Source organism: Vicugna pacos, chromosome 12 (genome assembly GCF_048564905.1).
Source record: "Vicugna pacos chromosome 12, VicPac4, whole genome shotgun sequence".
NCBI classification, from domain to species: Eukaryota; Metazoa; Chordata; class Mammalia; order Artiodactyla; family Camelidae; genus Vicugna; species Vicugna pacos.
Window position 1 is genome coordinate 18,217,225 of NC_132998.1, and position 25,373 is coordinate 18,242,597.

The following is a 25,373-nucleotide window of genomic DNA, read 5'->3' on the forward strand; positions in this document are numbered from 1 at the left end:
GGTGCTTACAGAGTGAGCATGGCTGGAGATCTGAGAGTCATCAACACAGATGCAGAAGCTGAATTAATTAATTCAACAATATGCATTGAGCACCTACACATGCTGGGTGTTCTGCTAGACATAGACATAAAATTTTGAGAATTAACACATGTTACTGCCTTTAGAGTTTCTATCTAGGCACTAAAGCCTTAGGGAGAACAGGTAGACCAAATATAGGAGATACTCAGATACTCATAATTAAAAGGATATGCTTGTAAACACAACTTTTAAATTTTCTAGGAATTGAATTGTAATTCCATCCTTGACAATTGAAATCTGTAACTGCAATTCAAAAATAGCAATGTCATAACTAAACATTTAGGAGGGGGGACATTTAAAAATATGACATTTAAATTTATACATGAACTAAAAAATGAAGCAAGTCCTGTCATAATTTGACAGGCATAATCACTTACCCTGTAATGCAGACAGTAACCTAATAGCAAGATGCTAATAGTACCGTGGTGCAGGTGTAGCTAATTAGCTATTGGATTAGGCTGAATCGAATCCTCTTCGTTTACCTGTGCATAATGTTTGTGCAAAATGCAAATGTGAGCTGTAAGCTGAAATGTTCAAGTGCCAACCCTGGCTCATGGATTGACCTTGAAACAATGAGAATTTTGAACTGGGCAGCAGTCATAGCTTAATTGTAGCTTAGAGCTCAGTCAGATTCCTAGTTCTCCTCTTGACGGTCAAGGTCTGCCCTGAAGTAGGAAGTTCAGTTACTCTGGGCCCTGGCCAAGTGACTAGGTGCGGAGACAGAAGTTATTTCTCATTCTCTTCCTATACGTTTCTAGTTGTCGGATTGCTCTGGGAGAAACGGTAGTAATTACTAGTATAATTAAGGATCATTCGTTTGTTTATTCAGCAAGTATTTCTGGAGTGCCTATCAGATTCCTGCATTGAAGATGTAGTAGAAATGATAGAGATACATGTTGAGTGAAAAATAATCACTTGAGAGTTAAAAAGGGCTTCCATTAATAATTTGTGAACTTTGGACTGAACTCACTGAGAAAATTATTTCTGCTTGTGTGATTCAAGTATAAAGACGTACTCAAGGAGTTTATTTTACTCTCCAACACTTTTCAGCCTCTTTTCCATTTAGTGGGAGAAAATGCTAGTTCTGGCTGATGAGAGCTGAGTCTACTTCTGGGCTGACACTGTGGGGGAACACCGTGATCACGGAGGGGGGTCTGTATTTTCCAGATGATGCGGGAGATGGTGGTATTGTGTGGAAGAGAAGCTCTTGCTGACTCCCGCAGGACATGTCACATGAAGGAAAAAAAATAACTCTCGATGCATTAGGAGAATCTGAGAGCTTTTTCCTTATAAAGGGTTTTGGGGTTGTTTTCTAACACCAGACTACCGAGTCCATCTTGATGAACACAAGCACTATGGTGTGTTTTCCATTCTGGAGGATTTGTTGTTGTTGCAGTGTCGTCTATTGCAGCAAATGACCGTAGATGGATGACCATTGCTAACAGGCAGCTTAGCTAAATCATAGCATCCCGTACCATAGATTATCAATCAGCCATTTCAAGAAATGTGCTAATATGGGATTCTCTCTAAGATATGTTGTTATGAGATGAAGAGAAGGTTCAGAACAGTGTTCACAGCTTCAATTAGTATAAAAAAGAGATCTATCTATTTACCTATCAATCTATCAATCATCTATCTACATTATCGGCACACACAAATGAACGTATGTGGTCTTTTTTATTGTGGGAAAACATACATAAAGTTTAACCATTTTTAAGTGTACTGTTTAGTGGAATTAAACATATTCACATGCTTGTGTAACTATCACCACCAACCATCTCTAGAACATTTTCTGTCTTCTCAAATGGAGACTTTATACCCATTGAACAATAATTTCCCACTTCCCCCTTACCCCAGTGCCTGGCAACCACCATCCCACTTTCTGTCTCTGTGAGTACTTCATGTATGTGGCATACACAGTATTTACTCTTTTGTGACTGGCTTATTTCACTTAGCATAATGTCTTCAAGGTTCATCCATGTTGTAGCATGTGTCAGAATACCTTTCTTTTTGAAGGCTGAATAATATTCCTATCATATGTATATATGACATGGTGTTTACTCCATCTCTATTGATGAATACTTGGGTTGCTTCTAACTTTAGGGTATTGCAAATAATGCTGCTCTGAAGAGATGGGTGTACAAATATCTGTTCAGATCCTTGCTTGCAACTCCTTTGGGCGTATACCCAGAAGTGGAATTGCTACATAATATAGTAATTCTATGTTTAATTTTTAAAGGAGCTTCCATATTGTTTTCCACAGCAGCTGCACCATTTGCATTCCTACTGGCAATGGGCGAGGGTTTCAATTTTTCCATAGGGTCACCAATACTTGTTATTTTCTGTTTTTTTTTTAAGATAATCATCCTAATGTGTGTGAAGTGTATCTCATTGCACTTTTGATTTGCATTTCTCTAATGATTTCTCTAGAGTATAAGTCTAGAGGATTTAAAAGTTATAAATGATAATAGGAAATCTTGCTTGAGTATTTTATTAAGCTATGGGCTAACATAATTTTCATTATTCTCTAAATTAGCTTTAGAAGATAAACCAGAAAAAGTAATTAAATTTTTAAAATTAAAAAAATTACCTTTCCCTTAAAAAATATCTGTTTCAGCTTTATTGAGGTATAACTGAAAATAAATCTGTGTATGTTTAAGGTGTACAACATGATGGTTTCATGGAAACATATATTTTGAAATGATCGCCACAGTCAAGCTAATTAGCATTCATTATCTCATGTAGTTATCTTTTTTCTTTTCATCCCTCCACCCTCCCCTCCTCTGGCAACCATTAGTTTGTTTTCTCTATCTATGACTCTGTTTTCATTTAGTTATGTCTGTTCATTTGTTTTGTTTTTCAGATTCCACGTATAAGTGAAATCACATTTGTCTTCCTCTATCTGACTTACTGCACTTAGTGTAATACCCTCTAGGTCTATCCATGTGATTGCAAATGGCAAGATTTCATTCTTTTTATTGGCTAAGTTACATATATCTTCTTTATCTATCTATCAGTGGGCACTTAGTTTGCTTTCATATCTTGGCTATTGTAAATAAGGCTGTAATGGACATAGGGGTGCATTTATTTTTTCAAATTATTGTTTTTGTTTCCTTTAGAAAAAGACTCATTGGTGGAATTGCTGGATCATATGGTAGTTCTATTTTTAATTTTTTGAGGAACCTTCATATTGTTTCCCATAGTGGCTGCACCAGTTTACATTCCCACCAACAGTGCATGAGGGTTTCCTTTGCCCAAGACAATCTATAAATTCAGTGCAATCCCTATCAAAATACCAAGGGCATTTTTCACAGAACTAGAATAAATCTAAAGTTTGTACGGAAACACAAAAGACCCCAAATAGCCAAAAAAAATCTTAAGAAGTACAAACAGGAGGTATCATGACCCCTGATTTCAGACTATACTACAAAGCCACGGTAATCAAAACTGTATGATACTGGCATAGAAATAGACACACAGATCCATGGAACAGAACAGAGCACTCAGAAATAAACCCACACACGTATGGTCAGTTAATCTACAACAAAGGAAGCAAGAATATACAATGAAGCAAAGACATTCTTTTCAATAAGTGGTGTTGGGAAAGCAGGACAGCTACACACAAAAGACTCAGACTGAACTACTTTCTCACACCATATACAAAAATAAACTCAAAATGGATTACAGACTTAAATGTAAGTCCTGAAACCATAAAACTCCTAGAAAAAAACACAGGCAGTGTGTTCTTTGACATCAGTCTTAGCAATATTTTTTGGATCTGTCTCTTAAGGCAAGGCAAACAAAACCAAAAATAAACAAATGGTATTACATCAAACTAAAAAGTTTCTGTACATTGAAGAAAACCATCAAACAAAATGAAAAGACCACCTACTGAATGGGAGAAGACATTTGCAAAGGGTATATCTAATAAAGGGTTAAGACCCAAAATATACAAGGAACTCATGCAACTTAACATCAGAAAAACAAACAACCGGATTGAAAAATGGCAGATGAGCTCAATAGATATTTCTCCAAAGAAGACATATGAATGGTCAGCAGACACATGAGAAGATGCTCAACATGGCACCAGGGAAATGCAAATTAATACCGGAACAAGATTTCACATCACATTTGTCACAATGACTATTATCAAAAAGGCAACAAATTACCTTTCCTTTTTCACCTTCTTCAGATGCAGAGTGATGGCTGGTATTTGAATAATTTTCATTTGCAATTTTGACCAATGAAATTTCTCACATTTTCCTCAGCATTTGAGTGGTACCATTGTGTAGTGGTTAAAAATACAACTTCTAGACGCAGGCTACTTGAGTTCCAAGCCTGGCTCTGCTACTTATGAGGTGTGTGACTTTGGACAAGTTACTTAACCTTTCTATGCTTCAGTTTACTCTTCTGTAAAACAGGGATAATATTGGTACCTAACTCAGAAGGGTGTTGTGAATATTTAACAAATAAATATATCTAAATCACCTGGAACAATTCCTGGGACATAGCAGATAGTAAATGTATTGGTTATTATTATGGTAAAGTTTAAATATCATGAATCATTTCGTGACAGTACAGCATATGTATTTGGAAAATATGTTGACAGCGTTACTTAGACCTCAAGTAAAGGAATGAAATAGTCTATTTATTATGGTTTCTGGAGAGGAGGCCATGGCTTTGAATAGAGGGATTTATCTGGTCTGTGTTAGTTCAATAAAAAGTAGTTGAAAGTCACCTTTAGTACTTCTCTTAAAAGTAACTAATCTTTTGATATCATGGGGCCTTGAATCAATGGTTACAGATCAATATTTTCTATATACAATTATTGTTCCCTTTCACCTTACACACTATGGGCTGAAAATCAACACACTGTAGACTGAGAAAAATCAATGGGGTACATTTGTGGTTTGGAGAACGGTGGATAGAAGATGTATGTCCTTTTGGAAAACACATACAAAGGAAATTATGTAAACACCTTCTCAGAGGAATCCTAGAGTAATTACTGGATGAATTTGTGATCCAACAGGTTTCTCCTCAATTACTCCTAGAGGGCATATCAATTCATTTACCTTGCAGTAAACAGGCTATCTCAAGAGTCCAAATGAAGACTAAGATTGTCGCTATTGGAGTAATTGGCTCTGGTGCACCCAAACTCAGAATTTACAAACTGCCTCTCATTTCTGGCCCATTTGGTCTTCGTTTTCAGGGACAATTACTACTTACTGCTTTGAAAGGAATCTTATTTTCAGCAGTCTCAAGGAAACACGTCTGAATGGTTTTGAGCTTTCTGTGTTAGGGGAACCAAATTAACTTACTATCAAAAGCTAATTCACATTGTGAAGTATGTCTCTCTAACAACATGCATTCTCTCTCGGGGAATTGAAAAAGCAGTGCCAGGATTTTAAAGTCAGGACCTCAAGAGCGTTGGTTGGCCTTTGTACTGGGAGTTAACTCTGTGACAACTTTCAAGAAATAAACACATTTCGGCGGCTCGGATGGGGAGTGAAATTTAGTGCTGTGCTCTGGCAATCCCCAGGTGCTGTTTACCACTTACCACAGGTGAAGTCTGTGGTAGAAGAGCTGTGAGATCTTCTCAGGTGGACGACCACTTCTTTCAAACAGGAGAAAGCCTGAGAGGAAGAATTTGTATTTTCACTTTCTGAATATACAGGTTCCAATGACCCCCGTCCTTGGGCTCAATTCATTTGCTAGAGCAGCCCACTGAACTCAGAAACATTTAACTTTCTAGATATGGAAGAGATGTGCAGAGTGAGGTGTGGGGAAATGTCTTGGATCATCCACACCCTCCCCACGATTGCTACTTTTCCCAAATCTCTACCTGTTCAACAACCTGGAAGTTCTCTGACTCCTGTCCTGCTGGTCTTTCATGGAGGCTTCACTACATAGGCATGATTGATGGAATCATTGGCAATTAGTGATTGACTTCAATCTCTAGCCCATCTCTCCTTCTTGCAAATCTGGGAGTAGGACTGAAAATTCTCCTGGCAACCAGCCTCCATCTTTAGGTGAGGGTCCAAAAGTCACCCAGTTAACATAACAAGAGACATCTTAATTTTGCTCTTAGGAAATCCCAAGGGTTTGAGGAGCTCTGAGCCAGAAATGGCGAAGAAGACTAAATATACATATTTTAATGGTGAATCACAATATCACAATTGCCTAGGACTGACTCTGCAGTGCCGGGAATCAGGGAGTAGTTCTTTAGACCTGGATGGGAGGCTGGATGTCATCTGACCAAAACCCTTTATTGTGTGGATGAAGAAAGAGGCCTGGACAGGTGAAGTCACTGGTGAACAGACAGAAGCAGGCTGGGGAGGACTGGACCCCAGGTATATCCATGAAGCATGTCTTATGCTTAGGGGACCAATACATATTTTTTGGGAGGGATGAATAAAAATATTTTAACAAAAATATTTATTATTCATCATGAGAAAAATAGACTATTGGATTTAGTTTATGACTTCCTATTGTTTTAATTTTTAATTACGTATTGGTGAGAGGGTACCATTCATGATTTATGGCCTCTGTAGGTCCTATTTTAGGCTGAAATATAGGTTTATTGGGTCCCAGTTCCTCGTTTTTTTCCTCGTCAACATGCCATCTCTGTTTGAGCACCACTAGACGTTTTGATACACCAGAAAAAAATGACATTTCTGGCCCTTCAGTATTTATTTTAATTTTAAGTGAAATGAATACTGAAATAGATGTATCATCTATAATTTATTTAAAACAAAATTTCCAAATTCTTAAAAAAAAATTCAGTTGGACTAAAAGGTCATAGATTTCAAGTATGAAACTATAGCCTAGGAAACTCAAGCAAAATATAAATTTATGACAATAAATAAGCATGTATTATAATAGTATAAATAAATAAAAGGTGAAATATATAAAATCATGCCTTACTAAAATTGGCTCTGGGTAAAATGAAGAAAATTAAATTAGCCACAAAAGGTAAAATCATATGTCTGATGTAATTTATAGCTCTCTTAAGACATGCCAGCTTTAAAGAAATGAGGTCAGTGGTATCATCAGTCAGTTGCAAGCAGATCTTTGCACAAACTTTTCCAGCTGCTGATAATGCTTTTTCTGATTCCATACACGTCGGGAAGCGGCGGCGCAAGCTATAGGCTAACTCCACACGTTTACTTTTGACTCTTTCATCTTCAAATGATCCCATCTCTTTGAAGAGTACTTTTTGAAATTTTTTGTATTTTTTTTTCCAGAGGGACAATCTTTTTCTGATGGTAAGCTGCAAAATATTTTGTTTTGAAGAAAGCATTTCAGGGTTGTCTTTGACTTTCTTAGTTTCATCACCGAGAGACTGAAATTGAGGGATCTTTATCAACTTCCTGACAGATTCATATGTCACTTGTTCAGAGAGCCTTTGAATTAGAAGAAGACTTGACCTTTCAGTGGAAGCTTTGCGGTTTCACATCTGGTTGCTTATTGCAAACTTCAGGGCTGTGGTCTTGCCCAGACTTAAAAAAAAAATGAGGTCAGATTTGTTTTGTGGCATAAAATGACCAACTGAGTCACTGATTTTTGAATACATAAAGGATTCAGATTTCATATTTTTTCAAATATTAAAACAACAGTATCATCTAGAACTAAACATGTATTTTAGTACTTAAAAGTAACGTAGTATATAGCAGAATACTGGAAATGGTGTCACCAACTCTAGGTATCACAATGCCACTTCTTTTTATGCTCCAATAAAACTTTATTTGCAAAAACAACCAGTGGGCTAGCTTTGGCTTCTGTGCCGACCCTTGCTTTAGAATATCTAACATGACAGCAAATACCACATTGGCCTGAGTAACCATGACACAGTCAGGTTTACTTTTTTAAAAAATTTAATTAATTTTTTAAATTGAGTTATAGTCGGTTTACAATGCTGTGTCAATTTCTGGTGTACAGCACAATTTTTCAAGTCACACATGAATATACGTATATTCATTTTCATATTCTTTTTCCCCATTTTTACCAAAAGATCTTGAATATATTTCCCTGTGCTATACCATATAAGCTTGTTTATCTATTCTATATATACCTGTCAGTATCTACCAATCTTGAACTCCCAGTCTGTCCCTTCCCACCCCGCTTACCCCTGAAACCACAAGTTTGTATTCTATGTCTGTGAGTCTGTTTCTGTTTTATATTTAAGTTCATTTGTCTTCTTCTTCTTATTTTTTAGATTCCACATATTAGTGATAGCATATGGTATTTTTCTTTCTCATTCTGGCTTACTTCACTTAGAATGACATTCTCCAGGGACATCCGTGTTGCTGCAAATGGCGTGATGTTGTCGTTTTTTATGGATGAATAGTATCCCGTTGTATAAATATACCACAACTTCTTTATCCAGTCATCTGTTGATGGATATTTAGGTTGTTTCCATGTCTTGGCTATTGTAAATAGTGCTGCTATGAACATTGGGGTGCAGGTGTCTTTTCGAATTAGAGATCCTTCTGGATATATGCCCAGAAGTGGGATTGCTGGGTCATATGGTAAGTCTATTCCTAGTCTTTAGAGGAATCTCCATATTGTTTTCCACAGTGGCTGCACCAAACTGCGAAACGCCACTGTTTGATCCTTTTTCTTCTTCTTTTTGTCTTTCTGCTTCCTGGGCTTGCAATTGATTCAGGTTTGTAAGATAACTTCATGATGTAACTGCATGATGAGTTGTGCCGTCTCTCATGAGTTGGGCTGTGAACTTGACCACTTTTTATTTCTTTGAGGAGATGCTTTCTTACTTTCAAGCAACTGCCTTAAAAATGGACTTTTGCAACATAGCATATCTATTAGTGGATCTAGGATGTTAATTTTGTATGTAGTTCTTATCTATTTGACAACAAAAAAGGTTTGACAGAAACTTAATTAGTAAACAAAGGTGAGAAACTAAGTCTTAACACCCAAACTGAGAGGCCCTACTGGAAGTTTATTTGCGTGGGTGCATTCTGCTGGGGGGGGGGTGCCATTTGATAAAACTCACATAGCCAGTTAAAATAGTTGACCAACTTAATGTTGTAGAAAGCATGACCCTCAGCCACGAACAACCTTTGTGCAACTACATAGAAGGTTATTCCCTAGGCACATCCATGTTGGTGTGCCTGACCTTGAGTTTCCTAAGTATTTCCTAAGTAGTGCGTGAAATTGCTTTATTTGGGGGTAAAAAATAGTCAAGTAGCAGCAGTTTCTTGTGGCTCCATCTATAATTTGTTTCATGAATACTATTTCTAGCGTCTTGTTCTCTCCCATTATTTGGGGGGAATATTTATAATAAAAAACAAACATTGTTTGTCTCCTGTTGTCACTCCCACCTCAAATTATAGGAATTGAGACTTGATAAAAATCAACGTCTGGAATCAGACATTGGCAGGAGGGGCGGGAGGAAGCTGCTCTGGGGCTTCTCTGTCCAGGGGTCTGCTCTGGTCTCCACCCAGAAGGGCTGGCCATATGGTAGGTGAGCATTCTGAGACATTTGTGCCATTCCGTTACATCCTGTTTACCATTTTTTTCTGGTCATATCACACCAGCCCCAATTCATCCAAGCTGGAAAGCCAATATCTAGTCCTAACCGGGACATATTCATTCATAGTTGAGTGAACCTCAGTGCTCAACTATCTGCTCTGAAAATAGGCTTTATTAAGATAGAATTACGTACTGAGTCCACTTAAGAAAAGGTCTGTAAACTCAGTGCACAATTTCAGCTTTTGTAAGGAAAGAAGACTCCTTTTGAACATTCTTAAAATTCTAATATGTTATTAAAAAAATTTATCTTACTAACTCAAAAGGTACAGTTTTATAACATTGTTTGAATGCATTTTCCCTCTTCAATAGTCCTCTTTGTGTATGGCATTGATATTATGTTTCCTAAAATGAATGCAAAGGGAAGGACTGTAGTTAAGTTTAAATGCTTTATTAAAAAATGTATGTTGTGGTTCTATGACATGCATAAGTATTATAAACCAGGTTTTAACTTCAAATTTCATTTTTGTCTGAGACCCTTAACTAGAAAATCAGACATAAATAAAATGATGATAAATAATAAAAATACTACAACAAATAAATTTCACGTATTCGTTTATATTAGAGAAAACTGCTTTACAAAACGTAGTCACAGTGCCACTGCGCAACAAGAGAAGTAATTCCTTCGCAGTGTCACCTCTTCCGCCAGACAGACAGCAGATGGCGCTGCGCTGCCCCTTTTGTCTGCCTTTGGTAACCAGATGGGGACCCAGTTCTGGCAGAGCTGAGCTGAAGACTGTAAACAACATGTTCAGAATTGGGTGAGCAATTGAAGCTACGCATTTAGCATCGTAATTCACCTCCCTTCATACCGATTTGTGTCCTCAAGGACATGGTTTTTGTTATCCTTGATCTAGGGGGCTTAATGCACTGGATTAACAGTGCTCATTACTGCTAAGGGAACCGGCTGCTGGTCAGGAGAAAGGACTCAGTTGTTGCTGTGGGAGGTTGGAAGACTGTTCTTTGCAGCACCCATCAAACACCAAGAAAAGGATGCTGTCTTCTTCCTCAGTTTGTATTTAAGGGTCATTTGGCGCTTGGTAGTGAGCTGCGATGAGAAGATGTGACATGTAACTTGGAGAAGTTTGTGGTTAAGAAGGCGACCCGTAGATAGTTGGTCAAAAACGATTTTCTGCCCATTGATACTTCACTACAGTTTCATTTTGCTGTGTTCCAGCCTTGTTGTGCTGATTGCCTCTGATGCTCACCAACAACCTCTCCTCTCTTTGGTCTCTTGGTCTGTGTCTGTTTCTTTATCTGGGTTTGTTTCTTTAGCTAAATTGTACTTGCTGACCTTGGCAAACAGATACGTTTAGCTTAATTTCCTGAAATATTTTAATAAAAGTGCTTTTTGTGGGAAAATGATGACAGCTCAGTATACTAATCATGTAATTTTCAGCTGGACGAGATCTTAGAGATTACTTAACCCACTTGGTTAAATAATATGGTGAGAGAGTGATGCTTAGAAATGTACAGTGATTCAAGTGCACATAGATGCAGAGTGAGAACTCTAACCCAGGTTTCTCCAGTAGTTTAACAACCCACTTTATGTTATGCTCTATTGCATTTTAAAACAGGTTCAGATCAGAAGCGTCAAAGTTAATTTATGTCACTGACATGATGATCATGGATGGATTTTGGCTGGTCACACTCGTCACTCACAGCCATACATGCAAAGCCGTCCCCAGCTTTCCTGCCTGTCACTGGTCAGCGCTCTGCCCCTGTTCCCTCTGATGTGCCTACGCCAGCCACAAGCCCCTTTGTAATGGGGTTTGACTGTGGTCTTCTCCAGGCTGTGAGGCTGTTGGGAACAGGCTTCCATGTCACTCATGTTTGTCTCTGGGCCCTGCATAATGTCTGACACCCCTTAAGGATTCAAACATGTTAACTGAATGAATCAATGAATGTTTATGGAGACTACTCTGACAATGGCAAACTTAGGTGCTATGGGAAGCCTTCCTTGGACTCTGAACACAAAGACATGCTGGACTAAAGATAAGAGAAACCCTTAACTAGCTGAGCTTGAAAGCAAGAATACAAATCCTCAAATACTAAAAAGCGAGCAAAAGCCATAATGCAGAATGCCGCAGAGTGAGAGCAGGACAGGATGTGTGTAGGAGACATTTTTCACTAGGTGAGTATCAGGTGAGTTCCTATTCATGGGCTCTTCCATGACAAGCAAACATTAAACTGAGCTACTTTTTATACCCTAATGAAGGGCCCTGGCACCAGGGCACAGAAACTTGCTTAATGACCATGTACCTTGGAAACCCCTTCTTTTGCATGTCTCCAAGGAGCCACACGAGCTGCACTGAAGTCACATACTTAGGATGGTAACTGGTGCAAGGGACAGCTGATCAAGTAAGTCAGTAAGGACAGGGGCCTCCAGAGTCTCTCTAAACACCTGAAGTCTGTACAGGAAGCCAAGGGAGAACCACACATTAGCCAACAGCCTAGTAAACTGAGTGTCTCATTCTGTAAGAAGATTGTTCTTATAACTCAAACACATGATTTTCTGGATGCTTGACAGTTTTTTTCTCATTCATAGGTGCGAAAAGATTTGCAATTGCAAAAATAGATCTGCAGGAACTTTCATATTTTGTCATTAAAAAAAAGTCAACACAAAAATTGGAAGCAACCAAGATGTCCTTCAGTAGGTGGATGGATAGATAAACTGTGGTACATCCAGGCAGTGGAGTATTATTCAGCACTGAAAAGAAATGAGCCTATCAAGCCATGAAAACACAGGGAGGAAAATGAAATGCATATTACTAAGTGAAAGAAGCCAATGTGAAAAGGCTACATACTATACGATTCCAACTATATGACATTCAGAAAAGGCAAAACTATGGAGACAATAAAAAGATCAGTGGTTGTCAGTGTTTGGGGTGGAGGGAGAGATGAACAGGCAGAGCACAGAGAATCTTTAGGGCAATAACAATACCCTGTATGATACCTTAATGGTGAATACATGTCATTATACATTCGTCCCAATCCATAGAAGGCACAACACCAAGAGTAAATGCTAATGGTAACTATGGACTTTGGGTAGTTATGATGTGTCAATGTCAGTTCTGCTGTTGCAACAAATTTTCCACTCTGGTGAGGGATGCTGATAATGGGGGTGGCAATGCATGTGTAGGGTAAAAGGCATATGCAAAATCTCTGTACCCTCCCAGTAATTCTGCGGTGAACTATAAATTGCTCTGAAAAAATTCTCTTAATTAAAAAAAAAAGCCAAAAAAACAAAAACAAAAACAAAAACAAAAACAAAAACAACCCCCACCCCAGACAAGTCAACAGAAACATGACTATGGATGCTCAAGACACTTACTTATGGTCATTACTCCAACTTCTTCCAACTCCTTTGGGTTGTACAAGAACCCAAGAGGCTCAGTGGTGCCTTCCTTATGGGGAGGACCATCCAACATCATTCCAGGGTGGTCACAGCTGGTGTCTGTCCAAGCCATGGGGCTTGGAGGCAGACAGCTCTGTGGCTTCTGGACCAAGCTTGGGCACAAGAGCCTTGCCCATCTCTGAAAGCTCCACTCCTAGGGGCCTGATCTGCCCGAGTCTTAACCACTTCATCCCTCCCCACCCCTTTCCCTGCAGCACAAATGCAGAGAGAAAAAAACCAATGTAGTATCTTAGAATATTATCCCACCCCAGCCACAGGGTAGGGACAAGCATATCTCTCCACCTCTCCCTTTCTTAGGATGTTACAAGATGAGGTGCGGTCTGTGAAAGCACTTTCTCAGCTGTACGCTGCTGGACAGAGGAGGAGCCCCAGCTCTGGGGAAGGTGCCGGGTGGGACCTGAAATTGGCCCTCGCTTGCGTTCTCCCTTCAAGATCTAATATATGGTTGTGTCCTTGGGTTGAGCACCAGATGAACTGATCGTGTTCACCTGTGTTTAGGAGTTTGTTGTCCCCAAACGCAAACCTTTAAATCTTAGAATCCCATTCAGTAAGATGAGATGCTCTCATTAGGAGAGCATCTGAGAACAGAGGTCAACTGAGTGAACAGTGTGGTCCTGCCCGAGATCATCTGCTCCTTCCGTGGCGTGTGTGCTTTGAAAGGATGGGTCAGAGATGTGGCCCACACTTCTCGGATGGTTCATTCCCAGCTTCTTCTTCTATCTGTACCTTCCTTTTCTTTTTTTTCCTGTGTAAATTACATTCAGGTTTAATCTGAATATGATGAGACCGACTGAATTAGAGAGAATCTCAAGATTTGAAACCAAAAGCCATAGGTTCTTGTTGCAAACCTGCTGCTTATGTGCCTATGATGTTGGCACATCACTTAACTTCTCTCGGTGTCCTTTTTCTTCCCTGTAAACTTTGGGCTAACGATGCCGAGCTTGTGGTGCCGTTGAAAGACAGAAGTGACGTCATGGGTCTGAAAGCACGCCAGGAAGGTAAAGTCCTTGACAGGAATTAGTTATTGTGGCTGCCTCTGATTTTTATGATTTTTTTGACTTGTATCTTTGATAGTCTGTGACCACTGTTCAACCAACAGTTAGGTAGTCGTTGGTCCCTTGCCCAAGAAAGTTATGACCATCAAAAACAAACTAGCTTTTTGGTCCATGGAAGGGCTTTTCTTAAAGTGAAAGTTCCTATTTTGAGTGTCTTGTAGTGGCTGGGGGTCCTGCTGGGAGTGGAATTTAAAGTCCTCTTTAAAACTCTCCTGGGAGATGGGCCTCCCCTGGGCTCTCTCCCCCAGAGGAAGAGGGGCTTTGACGGGGGTGCCAGAGGGATACACCTGGGCCGTAAGGCTCAAAGGCAGGTCGTTCAGAGTGGAGGTGGGGCCAGCAGTTGTTTACATCCTCGGAGGTGCTTCTCCTCCCAGACTGCTTCTCTTCCCTGTTAGCCCATAAGGCTGCTTCCAGCTGGGTGCAGGTGACTCGGAGGGACTCTTGCCTCCAGTGCGTGGGGGCTGGATAACCACAGAATTTAGCATCCACAACTGGATGTCCCTGAGAGAGAGCGTCTTATTAATAATGATGCAAGGATTGACCTAGTGGTGTGGTTTAGGGAAGGCCTTTCTCTTCTTCAACATCCCTTTTCTGTAGATCTTTCCATGGAGTGGAGGAACTTCAGGAGCCAAGTTCAGAGGATAGACCGAGGGGAAGAGGCTACGGAAATCTCCCAGCCTGGGCTTCTGGTCCAGGCGCACCAGGGTCGGGCATTCCACGTGAAGCTCCCACCCAGTTCTTAGCGTGACCAGCAGTGGATGTGTGACTGGCCTGGACTTCTGTCTCCCTCGGGGTCCCAGCTGGAGCTGGGGGCTGGCTGTGATAGACTGGGTATCAGATGTCCTCATTTCCATTCCATTTACCACAAGTTGTACTGGGGACACCACATGAATAATGATTATAAAAGCTAACATTTATGGATCACTTAAAAAGCAAGTTTGGTAAGCATTTCACATTAGTTTCACTTAATTCATACAACCATTCCTCCAGGGACATCATAATTGTGTCCATTTTGCATATGAGGAAGCTGAGGTCTAGAAGGTAAGTGGTCAAGCCCACACAGTCAGTAAGTGGCAGATCTGGACTTGAATTTGGGGTCTGCCTCTAGAACAAGCTCTTAACCAGTCATAAGTCCTGCTCTGAAGGGGCTTACAGACTCTTGGAGACAGTGAGCCATGAAGTAGACTCTACTGTAAAAAGCCCCGGGGTGTAGACATATCCTCGTGGCAATAGGAGCACAGAACAGGGGGAGTTCCCTGCCCCAGGAGTTGCTGAGAAGCCAGCGGAGATGGGACACTTCTAACCTCCTCTTGGCCTCTCTATTGGTCTGGCTTCTGCTAGCTTCCCAAGAAGCTCGCTTTCCCTCACCCGTTCCCTCAGTCTGGTTAGGCATCTCCTCCCACCTCCCCTTAAAGATGGGAACCGCTCAGGACTTGGGTGTGTTTCCTTCCGCTGTTGGTTGCCAGGAAATTGATGAGGCGGTGGTCACGAAAAAGCCAAGTGACTGGAGGCACTTGTTAAGTCTCTCAGGTAATCTCTGTGAAAATGTCTTCACACGTTCCACTAGGAGCGCCTTTGCATCTAATCTCTACTGAAACTCAGGGCTGGAAATAGATTTTAAATGCTTGATCATCCTCCCAGGCTTAGAAAAATGAGTTACCAAAACAACAGGAAAAACAGACACTTGCAGTAAAATTGGGTCAACTTATAAAGTTTGTCTTATAGAAACCTTTACATTGTTTTTTGTTTTATTTTTTAAAGTAAGAATGAGATCGCTGGAAAACAACTGATACTTTAGGTCAAAGCATGTCATGTAGGGTTCTTGTTAAAAATGCAGATACCTGCACACAATCCAGGACCTTTTAAATGAACATTTGGGGGGAAATGGGGTCCAGGAATCTGTATTTAAAAGATTTCAGGTGATTTTTTTAAAAATGCGAACTAAAGTTTGAGAGCCACTGCTTTAAGTTAATTAGTTGATCAGTCTAGCTATTTAATATTTAGTAAACCCTGTGATCTGCCGTTCACTGCATGCGTTACGAAGCCAGAGCCCTCTATTTCAAGTACCCACATTTCAGCTAGTGACATGCAAGGAGGGTTCACGGAGAAGTCAAGCTATTTAACCACGCTAGGAATTCTGGAATCTCTTGGCTGACTATGGAGGTATGCAGCGAGGACCCGGGAAATAAGCTTCTTGGATGAAATGCTGGAGAGGACTGAAATGGCATTTGGAGAAACATGGGCGGGTAAACTCTCATAGCAGGGTCAAAAGCGAGTCCTGAATTCTAGAAGGATCCAGAGGGCAGCCAAGGAGCTCAGCCTGCTTGGCTATTTGGTATATTTGATGCTGCCCAGCAAGCGTCTCCTAGCTTGGTGCCAGATGCCAGGGGAACGTAAAAATCATGGAAGAACTGGGCTCCCCTTTTGTGGACATTCTGGCTGTGAGAACCTTACCCCACCGGACGAGAGAGAAGCAGCTGCCACAGTAGCGATGGGAAACCACGAAGGGCTTTCGATTTGCATGTAACCACAGGCGTCAGTTCAGTTCAATGAGCCGATAAAATTGATTTTCTCACGGCCTTGACTGGTCGTCATACTGAGTCGCCCAGGTGATTGACTGGTTCAGCATCTCACAGATACAGCCACAGAGTTCAATGACTCGGTCACAGTCTAAAAAATAAATTGTAGAAATGCTGTTTTTTCCCTTTATCAAGTTTCAACCAATCTAAGAAAGTTGCAAGTTTGCTAGGAAATGGGTAAAAGTCTCTGATTTGGTGGCATTGGCCAACACTTGGTATCGGGTAACTGTTAACTCAGCTGAACTTTACCCTGATTTGACTTTGAGAATAGTATGAATGATAACTAAAGAAATTAGATATATTCTACTTTCATTCAGTAGGTTAGCTGGTTGGTTGTTTTTTTTTTTTAATCTTCTGTAACCATCTTCAAATTTTGTGTCATTTTGCTGTTAACTGAAGGTTGGGATCCAATTGTGAAGGCCCTCGATGCTAATCCCAAGGATGGCTTTTCTCTAAAGCATCATTTTTGCCTGAATTGCTAGTCCCGTTGGAGATTTTCAAAGTCTGTGTAGAAAACAAACACACTTAGCTTTCGAGCATGATGAGAACTCTCAAATGATATTAGTCCCACTCATATAGCATTAGTGAAATCCCTGTCATTAGGAAATGTTATTTTATAGAAAAAAGTTGATAATAGGATACAAAGATGCTAATATGGTTAGGTGATGAGCTGATAATGGGAATTTTTTTCATATCAGTGATTTTCATTTGTCACCAGCAAAGCTGATCTCCCTAATATGATATGATATTATAATAAAACCCAGGCAGAGAGTCAGCAGTGAAATTTATGATGCAAAAGAAAAGTCAATAGCGTTATAAATCTTAGAAACTGATTATATTTCAGCTGTCAATGTTCTTGGCTGGAAAAAAATCTCCTTTAATTCCCATGTCTTAGTCCTGTTTACTTTAGTGATACTGAGCAAGGAAATGAAATAGATTTAAATCTTTATCTTAAGGATAACTTTAATGAGTGACAGTCCATCCCCCATGCCCTGGTGGCTGCAGCTCTGCCACCTTCCCCTGGCTAAACTCCTATCCAATTAAGTATACATTTAAATGCGAGTAGTTGGCAGGGTGTAGTCAGCAGAATTTAATTCTATGAGATATAAACCTAGTCTTCTCTGATACAATGGTTTTAAGTAATGACTGGCTGCCTGGAGGTGTGGGACAATCATTTCAGCATCCTCAAAAGATTATGGGCTGGCTTGTGTCACTGACTAGGGAAAGCATAATCTTCTTTTCAATGACAATATAGTGTGGACAATGAGAATTTTTAGCAAAGAAGCTCCCTGGGTGGGGAGAGGAGGAGGGTAAAGCAATGAGATTCATTCAGACCACCCAATCATCCAACTACAATCTCCCGACTTTAAACAAAAATATATAAGAAATTCACATGGAAATCATGACTAGATGGCTGCTATGACTATCAGTGTATTGGGGAAATTCTCAAAGGGACCTGGCAATCCAAGCAGGCTGTTTCTTGTTTGGTGGCACTAACGGAATGGAAAATGCACCAGCAGGAATGTTAAATGACAGCTCTCCCTCCTGGCTTACAAATTAAGGAAGGGTAAGTATATAAAAGTTGCTCTCAACAATATAACAAATACTGTGTGTAATAAGACATGAAAATCTTAGGGCAAGTCTAATTTCAGTGGCTAATGCATGGTCTATAAATACATTTTTCAGCATTATTAATATGTAGCAGCACTAAAAGGTCCACACAAAAGCTACTAGAGCTGATTGAAGAATTCAGCAAGGTAGGAGGTTACAAAATTAATGTTCAAAAATCAGTTGCATTTCTTTACACTAATGATAAATCAACAGAAAAAGAAAGTAAAGAAATATGCAGCAGCAAACATGAAGATGATGAAGACAGGCTGCTTGGTGAATCTGTAGGTATAGTCCAAGAACTGGGAGATACACCGTTACTGAAAAAAGCCTTAAGCCTTGGTGTTCTAACATATAACAAGAGCTGCTGCAGTGTGCAGTGCAGAGGCAGGTGGATCTGTCAGCCTTCCATCAGGCTTTTAAAGAAGCTATATACTGGGGAGGCTAGAAGAGCTTTGTTAGAACCTTATTTCACCCATGACATGCCAGGGCTAAGTCACCCAGAGAGAGATCTGGTTCTTTGAACTTTCATAAATATTTTCACCCTCAGTTTCCTAAACTCTTTATAAAGCAGATTCTGTGTTTTCGCTCATGTGTGTAACTCTTGTTGGCTTCAGACTATGGGAGCAAAAGCTCATGCATTATGTTTGCTGGACCACATCACTTCATGAGATAGTCACTCACAACGTTTAGGGCCAGAGAGCTCCCCTCCTTCCTTCCAACAAAAGATCTGAATTTTGCAGAATTCCCACTTCTGCACTGAGCTCTTGGCTGGGCTGAACTTGGACTTGATCGGACCAAGCTTGGGTCAGAGCCCCACGGTGCAGTTTTCTGCTCCAGGTAGGGAAGAGTTGCTTAGAGCAGGCAGTAAGAGAGACAGCCCCAAGGAGGCGAGCAGTCTTTTCTGTAAAGTTCCAATACTTCTGCAATTGGACCGTTGACTTTCACCCAGTTTAATTTCCTGCCTCCCGTTTATTTAATCTACCCCTGTTCCCCTAACAACCCGGGCTGAATGCGGAAGTTCTTCTGGCTCCCGTTCATCTGCTCTGTGTTGGCCTGCGGCCCCTCCTGCTCCTGTGTCCCTGGGCTTGGGACCTCACGTGCCCACATGCACTCAGATACCGCTTAAACTCATTAGGTACCAGAGCCTGCCTCTGGTCAGTTTTGCCCCAAGAAATGTGGCAAGTGGGCCAGAACTGACTCGCCGTGCGTGATGAATATGTAGGAGTTGGCTCCTGGCTTATTTGTCAGGTATGGGCTTTTAAGAATTTTTGAAAAAAGATACTTGATGATAATAGGGCTGCTTTTTCAGTTTTTCATTTTCTTCCATCAACATCATGTCCCTTAAATTGTTTTGATATATACACACACACACACACACACACACACACATATATATACATATACATATATAGTATAAGGAAATGTTAAAATTCATTCCCCTAGTAAGTCTCTACCTATAGACTCTTCCCAGACAAAGCACGTGTCTGGCATTGCATCAATCTACCCACTTAAACACAGCGCAAGATGAAGGGAGAGAAGGGTGGAGGTTGGAGGAGGAACCAGAGAAGGAGGGAGCGTGAGCTAGCGCTGTGCATCCCAGCATTAATGATAACTACAGGGGCTCACTTACTCCGAGTACTGAGCACCTGCCATGCATTTTCTCAATAAGTCCTTGGAGCTGCTGGTGAAGTCCATTTCTGTTGCCAATTTAGAGGTAGAGAAATTGAGGCGTAGTGATTGTCTCAAGGCTCCGCAACCAATAGGTGTGGGTATTTAAATTCAGATCGGAGGGTGGAGGGTATAGCTCAGTGGTAGAGCCCGGGCTTAACAGGCATGAGGTTCTGGGTTCAATCCCCAGTACCTCTGCTAAAACTTAAAATAAACAAATAGATAAATCAGAACTGTCTGACAGCAGAGCTTGAACTCCTAATCAGCTTGTTAAATTACTTACACATTTTTATGAGCTGCTTGAAAAATATTTAATGACTAAAATTTACTGAGAATTCAATATGCCCTTCCATAAATTTATATTTTGTCTATTACACATAGAAAAACTTGAAAAAAATAGCTGTTCTTCTACCCAGAAATGGTCTAATTGCCCTCTGCCTGAATCAGGACAGCCCTGTGAGCTGTTTGACCAGTAGAATGAGGTAGAAATGACACTGTGTGGTTTCCAAGGCAAGATCATTAGACGCTTTGTTGCATGAAAAAGAGTATGAAAAATATATATATGTATGGATGTAATGGACTCACTATGCTGTGCACCAGAAGTGAGCACAGCATTGTGAATCAGCTATGTTTCAAATTTTTTTTAAAGAAAAAAAAAAGATGAAGCAGCTTCGTTGTGTCCATCTGGCTCTTTGTAATGCTCCTTTTCTGAGGTGCTACCTTTCGCAGTCACCGAACAAAGAGGCCCAACAGGTTACATGGAGAGTCCCCACGTGGGTGTTTCGGTTGACAGCCTCAGCTGAGCTCCCGGCCAAGAGCCAACCACAGGCAGCCACGTGAGTGAGCCATCCTGAAGGTTCCAGCCCAGTCAAGTCCCCGGATGACTGTGGCCAACTTGGTGCCCCAGCTCACAGTGGGTGGAGCAGCAGAACCCCTGGTCAACCCACAGAGTTATGAGAGAGGATAGATTGTGTCTGAAGCCTCTGAGTTTTGGGGTGGCCATTATCACTATGACACAATTATAGATAACTGGAACACACATCCTTTGTGACAGCATGCCATTGGTATGCTGCACAGAGCGAAGGATTGTGTTCCTGTTGGTTCGAGGATCCCTGGCAACAACTCTGTAGCTCGGTGAGGACTGAAGCCCGCTTTTGGGGACCAGGAAAGGTTCGTGGGACGCTTCCTATTGTGCCACATCCCACGCATACTGGCTGTCTCCAAATCCTTCCTGGTTCCCGACCAGATTCTTAACTGTCTGTCACCAGGGCAGAAAAACTCTTATGAGTTGCTGTGGAAGGTTGAGTTAAAATGTGCACATAGATACATACACACACACACACACACACACACAATATATAGATGACCTCAAATGAACACTAGGTATCTGGGTGACATTTGAAAGAAGCAGCCGTTTGGATTTTTCTCTTGCAAAGACAAGATACAGGCTAAGTGATGCATCGGTAAGTGCCTTTTGCGGGCATTCTTAATAGCTCCAGTTTATATGCCTATAATTCTAACGTGAGCTTTCAGGACGCAATAAACAAAGAACAAAGTGCAACCATTTTATGAGATCACTAAAATACTGCATATAATTATTGTCTAGTAATCAGAATATTTTAAAAGCTACTTGATTATAATGAGTGCTATGTTTTAAATGTTTGTCTTCTTTCAACATTGTTTCACTTATACGGAAGGTTTTAAATGTATTCTTTTAAAAACATAATTGAAACCGTTCATCCTTGGCAATATTCTTTCGGTTATAATGATAACTCTTCTTTTTTGAGCACCTCTGTGCCCTACATCTTGGTGCCTCCTTCCGCAGTCTTGCGAGGTAATGATTACCATCCACTTTATAGATGGGGAAACTGAGGCTTAAAAAGTTCGATCACTTGCCCAAGGTCACTCGGTTAATAAATGCAGAGCTGGAATTTGAACCACAGTCTTTCTGATTCCAACGCCATATACTCGTGCTGCACCTTCCACTGTCCTTCTAAAAAGCTTATGATTCAAAAGGCAATTTATAATAAAGAGCCAGACTCACATTGTGGCTTTAAAAGCATTGCCTGCCCTTTCAGGTATAAAACATTTTGTTAGAAGCAATAATAGCGTGATTATAGCAAATGTCTCCACCTTCACTGTTGTGGCTGTACATGGGTCTAGGTTACAAGTTTGAAATTTTACTGATTATTGGCGCATAATTGGCTTCGTGTAGATGATAAATGTATTCCTGATTGATTATCATGACTTGGTCATATTTGAAATGTCAAAGTAGAAAATTGAATTGTCATATTATCGCATGTTCTCATTCAAGCACCAGATAAATATTACAAATGATGATTTTCCACTGAGGACTATATAAAGAATTTATGGAATATTAATAATACTGTTATCCACAACCTTCATGCTTGGTGGATGACCCCAAACTGAAATCATGTTTGACTTTTGAGGAATAAACCTTAAGGATGATCTGTTTTAACTCACTTCTCTGCTGTCTACAGTTTAATAGTGTAACTCTTCCTAAGGACAAGGCATGCCTCCCTTAGAGAGAACTGGACATTTATGACCTACTTGACAACGCTTGTTTTTTTTTTTTTGCCTCAGCCTTTTACTACCCACCATGCTTTGTGCCAGCCAAGATGTCCTCTGGGATGAAGTCAGATCTTCGCAGAGGATGGAGTGGTTGCCCTGAGCCAGTCTAAGCTCGGTCCCCAGTTCTAAACATGGCAAAGATCCCGACAGCCTTAGCAAATGCTGCTGTACCATCTGCAGAAGCTCAGCGTTCCCGTGTCCTCACAGCTCTGACCTCCTTGCTCTCACTGGGACACTGGGGCTCTCTTCCCACAGACCAGTTAAGGAGAAGAGTCTGGGAGAAAATCCTGTGAGGTAATAGGCTGGGGCAACAGCTCTTAGCCTGTGGGACTCAAGCCTCTGCTTCAGGCCCTTGAAATGATTAAAGAGATCTTCAAATTCCCCGGTGCACCGAGCATGGTCTGTATAGCCTGAATAAGCCACAGGATTTAACTACTTTTTAGATCCATGTAGATTGCAGATATTGCTGTGCTTAATGAAATACTGGTTATTTTAAGATAATACTGAATTTATGTTACCTTTCAACAATAAGCATTTTCCTAACAGATATTAAAAAATAATGTCATAGAAGATGCATGGATTTTTTTGTTCTCTCAAATTATCTGAAGTCATCCTCTGGGCCAAGGAACCATTTGTTCAATCCCAGGGGCTCTGGAGAGCTTGGAGGGCTGCTAGGAGGAGGCAGATCCTGCTCCTGCAACCTTGCTGGTTGATGAGGCTGTTGAGGAAAACATGTTCCAGTGTTTTTATTATTTCTTTGATCAGACTGAACATAGATGCTCCCTAAATGCTCCAGATCTGCTCCAGGACTGATATTTTTAGGTCTACGTGGCATAAATCCTAAATATTTTCCAAATCGCAATTTCATTTTATGCTTTATACATAGTACGTGCTCAGTAAATGCTTATTAATGTTGACGAAGAAGCTCCTCCACTCTAAGTACGCCTGTCTTCAAAAAAATCACTGTTAATCATATCCCTATTTGGGAGAGGGAGCATCTCTGAAGTGAATGGAGTCTCTCTGGGTTAGAAAGGAAGGGAAATCAATGCTTCATTAATGTATTGAAAATGTGTCTATTCTGCTCCTCTTTGACATTCAGAAAAGAAACAAAATATATTTTAATTTGAATCAGCCACCTGGCTTTTAGAGGTGGCTTCTTACAGGACTTAATTTCAATCTCTGGGATCCATTCCATTTCCTTTCTGACTCATCTATACCTTTGGAGGAGAAATGCCAAAAGGGTGTGCATCCTCTTTGACTCGGAAACATGCAGTAAACATGAACCCCAGGAAGTAAGTGTTTTGCAAGCCATCATGTTCTCTCCTTCTTTGTGTTCTGTGCCTGATGTTTCTTCAGTTATTAGTATCAGGGTTAAACAAGTTCCATAGTTAAGCCACATTATGGATAAACCCCATTTTGGCTGGCTAACCTAAGAGCCCAATAAACATTTATAATCTTGCTTCTATGAGAAACACCAAACAGCTGACTTTGTGACCAAATCTGCTCAGAGCTGGTACAACTCTTGCCAGACTCGCAGTGTCCCTGGGTCACCTTGTAGTTAGCACACACGTTTCAAATGGCAGAATGCAGACCAGTGTCCTCAAACATTAGTGAGCTTCAGAATCCCTCAGGGACCTTGTTAAAATGCTGAGTGCAGCCCCACTCTCCTAGATTACAGTTCATTGGCTTAGGGATGGGGCACACTGAAACCAGCCACTCTGAGTCATTCTGATGCCCATGAAGAGCTGCAGGTGTGGCAGGGAAGATGGAAACTGGTGCTTTGGAATAAGACCAGGCTTTGGAGGGAAAAGGGTTTCAAGAGCGGGAGCCAGCATGAGTGGAAGTACAGAGGAGAATATTAGTTGGAGGTAATAAAGCGTGCAGTCAGGAGTGTGGGCTCTGTCTGACAACCTGGATCTGAGTCCCGCCACTCCACCATCACCAACCTGTTAGACTTGGACCCCCCTCCTTCACCCTCTCTGGTCCCCAGCCTCCTCATCTTTAAAATGGGATAATGACAGCATCCATCCTCCAGAGTGAATGAGAAAGTGCAGTCAATGTGCTCTGCACCAGTCAGGGCTTCGTAAATGCTGGCTTTTCTTGTGCATATGCACACATGAAGAAGATGCATTTAAAATTTCTTTTTCTTCCTGTAGTTGTAGAATTTATATTTTGAGAATTTTCCTTTTTTATTTGTTTTTGTTCTGAGAGTCACCAAGTCACATGGAGAAATAGGAAGTACCCAGAGTCTAGTGAAAGTCAACATATTCTTTTGGAGGGGGAAAAAAAACCAATTTCTGGAAGTCACGTATTTGGACAAGAGAGCCTGGGCTGAGCCCGGGAAAGGCACGGGCTCCAGGTCAGAAGGACTCGAATTCTGGCTTTGCCACTTGCCTGCTATACAGTTGTGGGTAATTAGTCAGGACCCCTGTCCATGCCTCAGTTTCCTCATTAATAAGTTGAGAGGATGCTAAGTGCTTGTGCCTGCAGAGCACGGTACAGGCTTCTGAGGGGGGTGTGGTACCAGCGCCTCTGCGCCTGCGCCTGACTCCCTCCGCCGTTACTAACTGTGCGACCGTGAGCCCCTTCTGTCACCTTTTTCTATTTCAGTTTCTTCATCTATAAAGCGGGCGTAATTATTACCAGACCTGTCTTAATGAATTGTTATACTCATAATAAGCAATTAGTACATATGAAGCAATTAATACATAACAAAACACTTAAAATAATGCTTGGCACCCATGCGTGCCTGGCAAATGTCAGCTGATGTCAAATTGATGGATTGGCAATTTGGGAGCAAAAATATTCCTTTTTGGGAAAATC

At 40.8% G+C, this 25,373-nt stretch overlaps 1 protein-coding gene across 4 annotated transcripts in view; it reads left to right on the forward strand.

The window, feature by feature from the left end:
• GXYLT1 (glucoside xylosyltransferase 1) overlaps nucleotides 1-25,373 on the forward strand; it is a 106,404-nt gene that overhangs the window by 70,074 nt on the left and 10,957 nt on the right. Inside the window, exon 8 of one of the 4 annotated variants that reach the window (XM_072972983.1) lies at nucleotides 22,563-23,060. The exons of the other annotated variants lie outside the window; for them this stretch is intronic. Within the exon in view, the coding sequence (XP_072829084.1) occupies nucleotides 22,563-22,613 (51 nt within the window). The 3' untranslated portion in view covers nucleotides 22,614-23,060. Of the gene's footprint in view, nucleotides 1-22,562; nucleotides 23,061-25,373 lie in introns of those variants that run through there. 4 annotated transcript variants of the gene reach the window in all.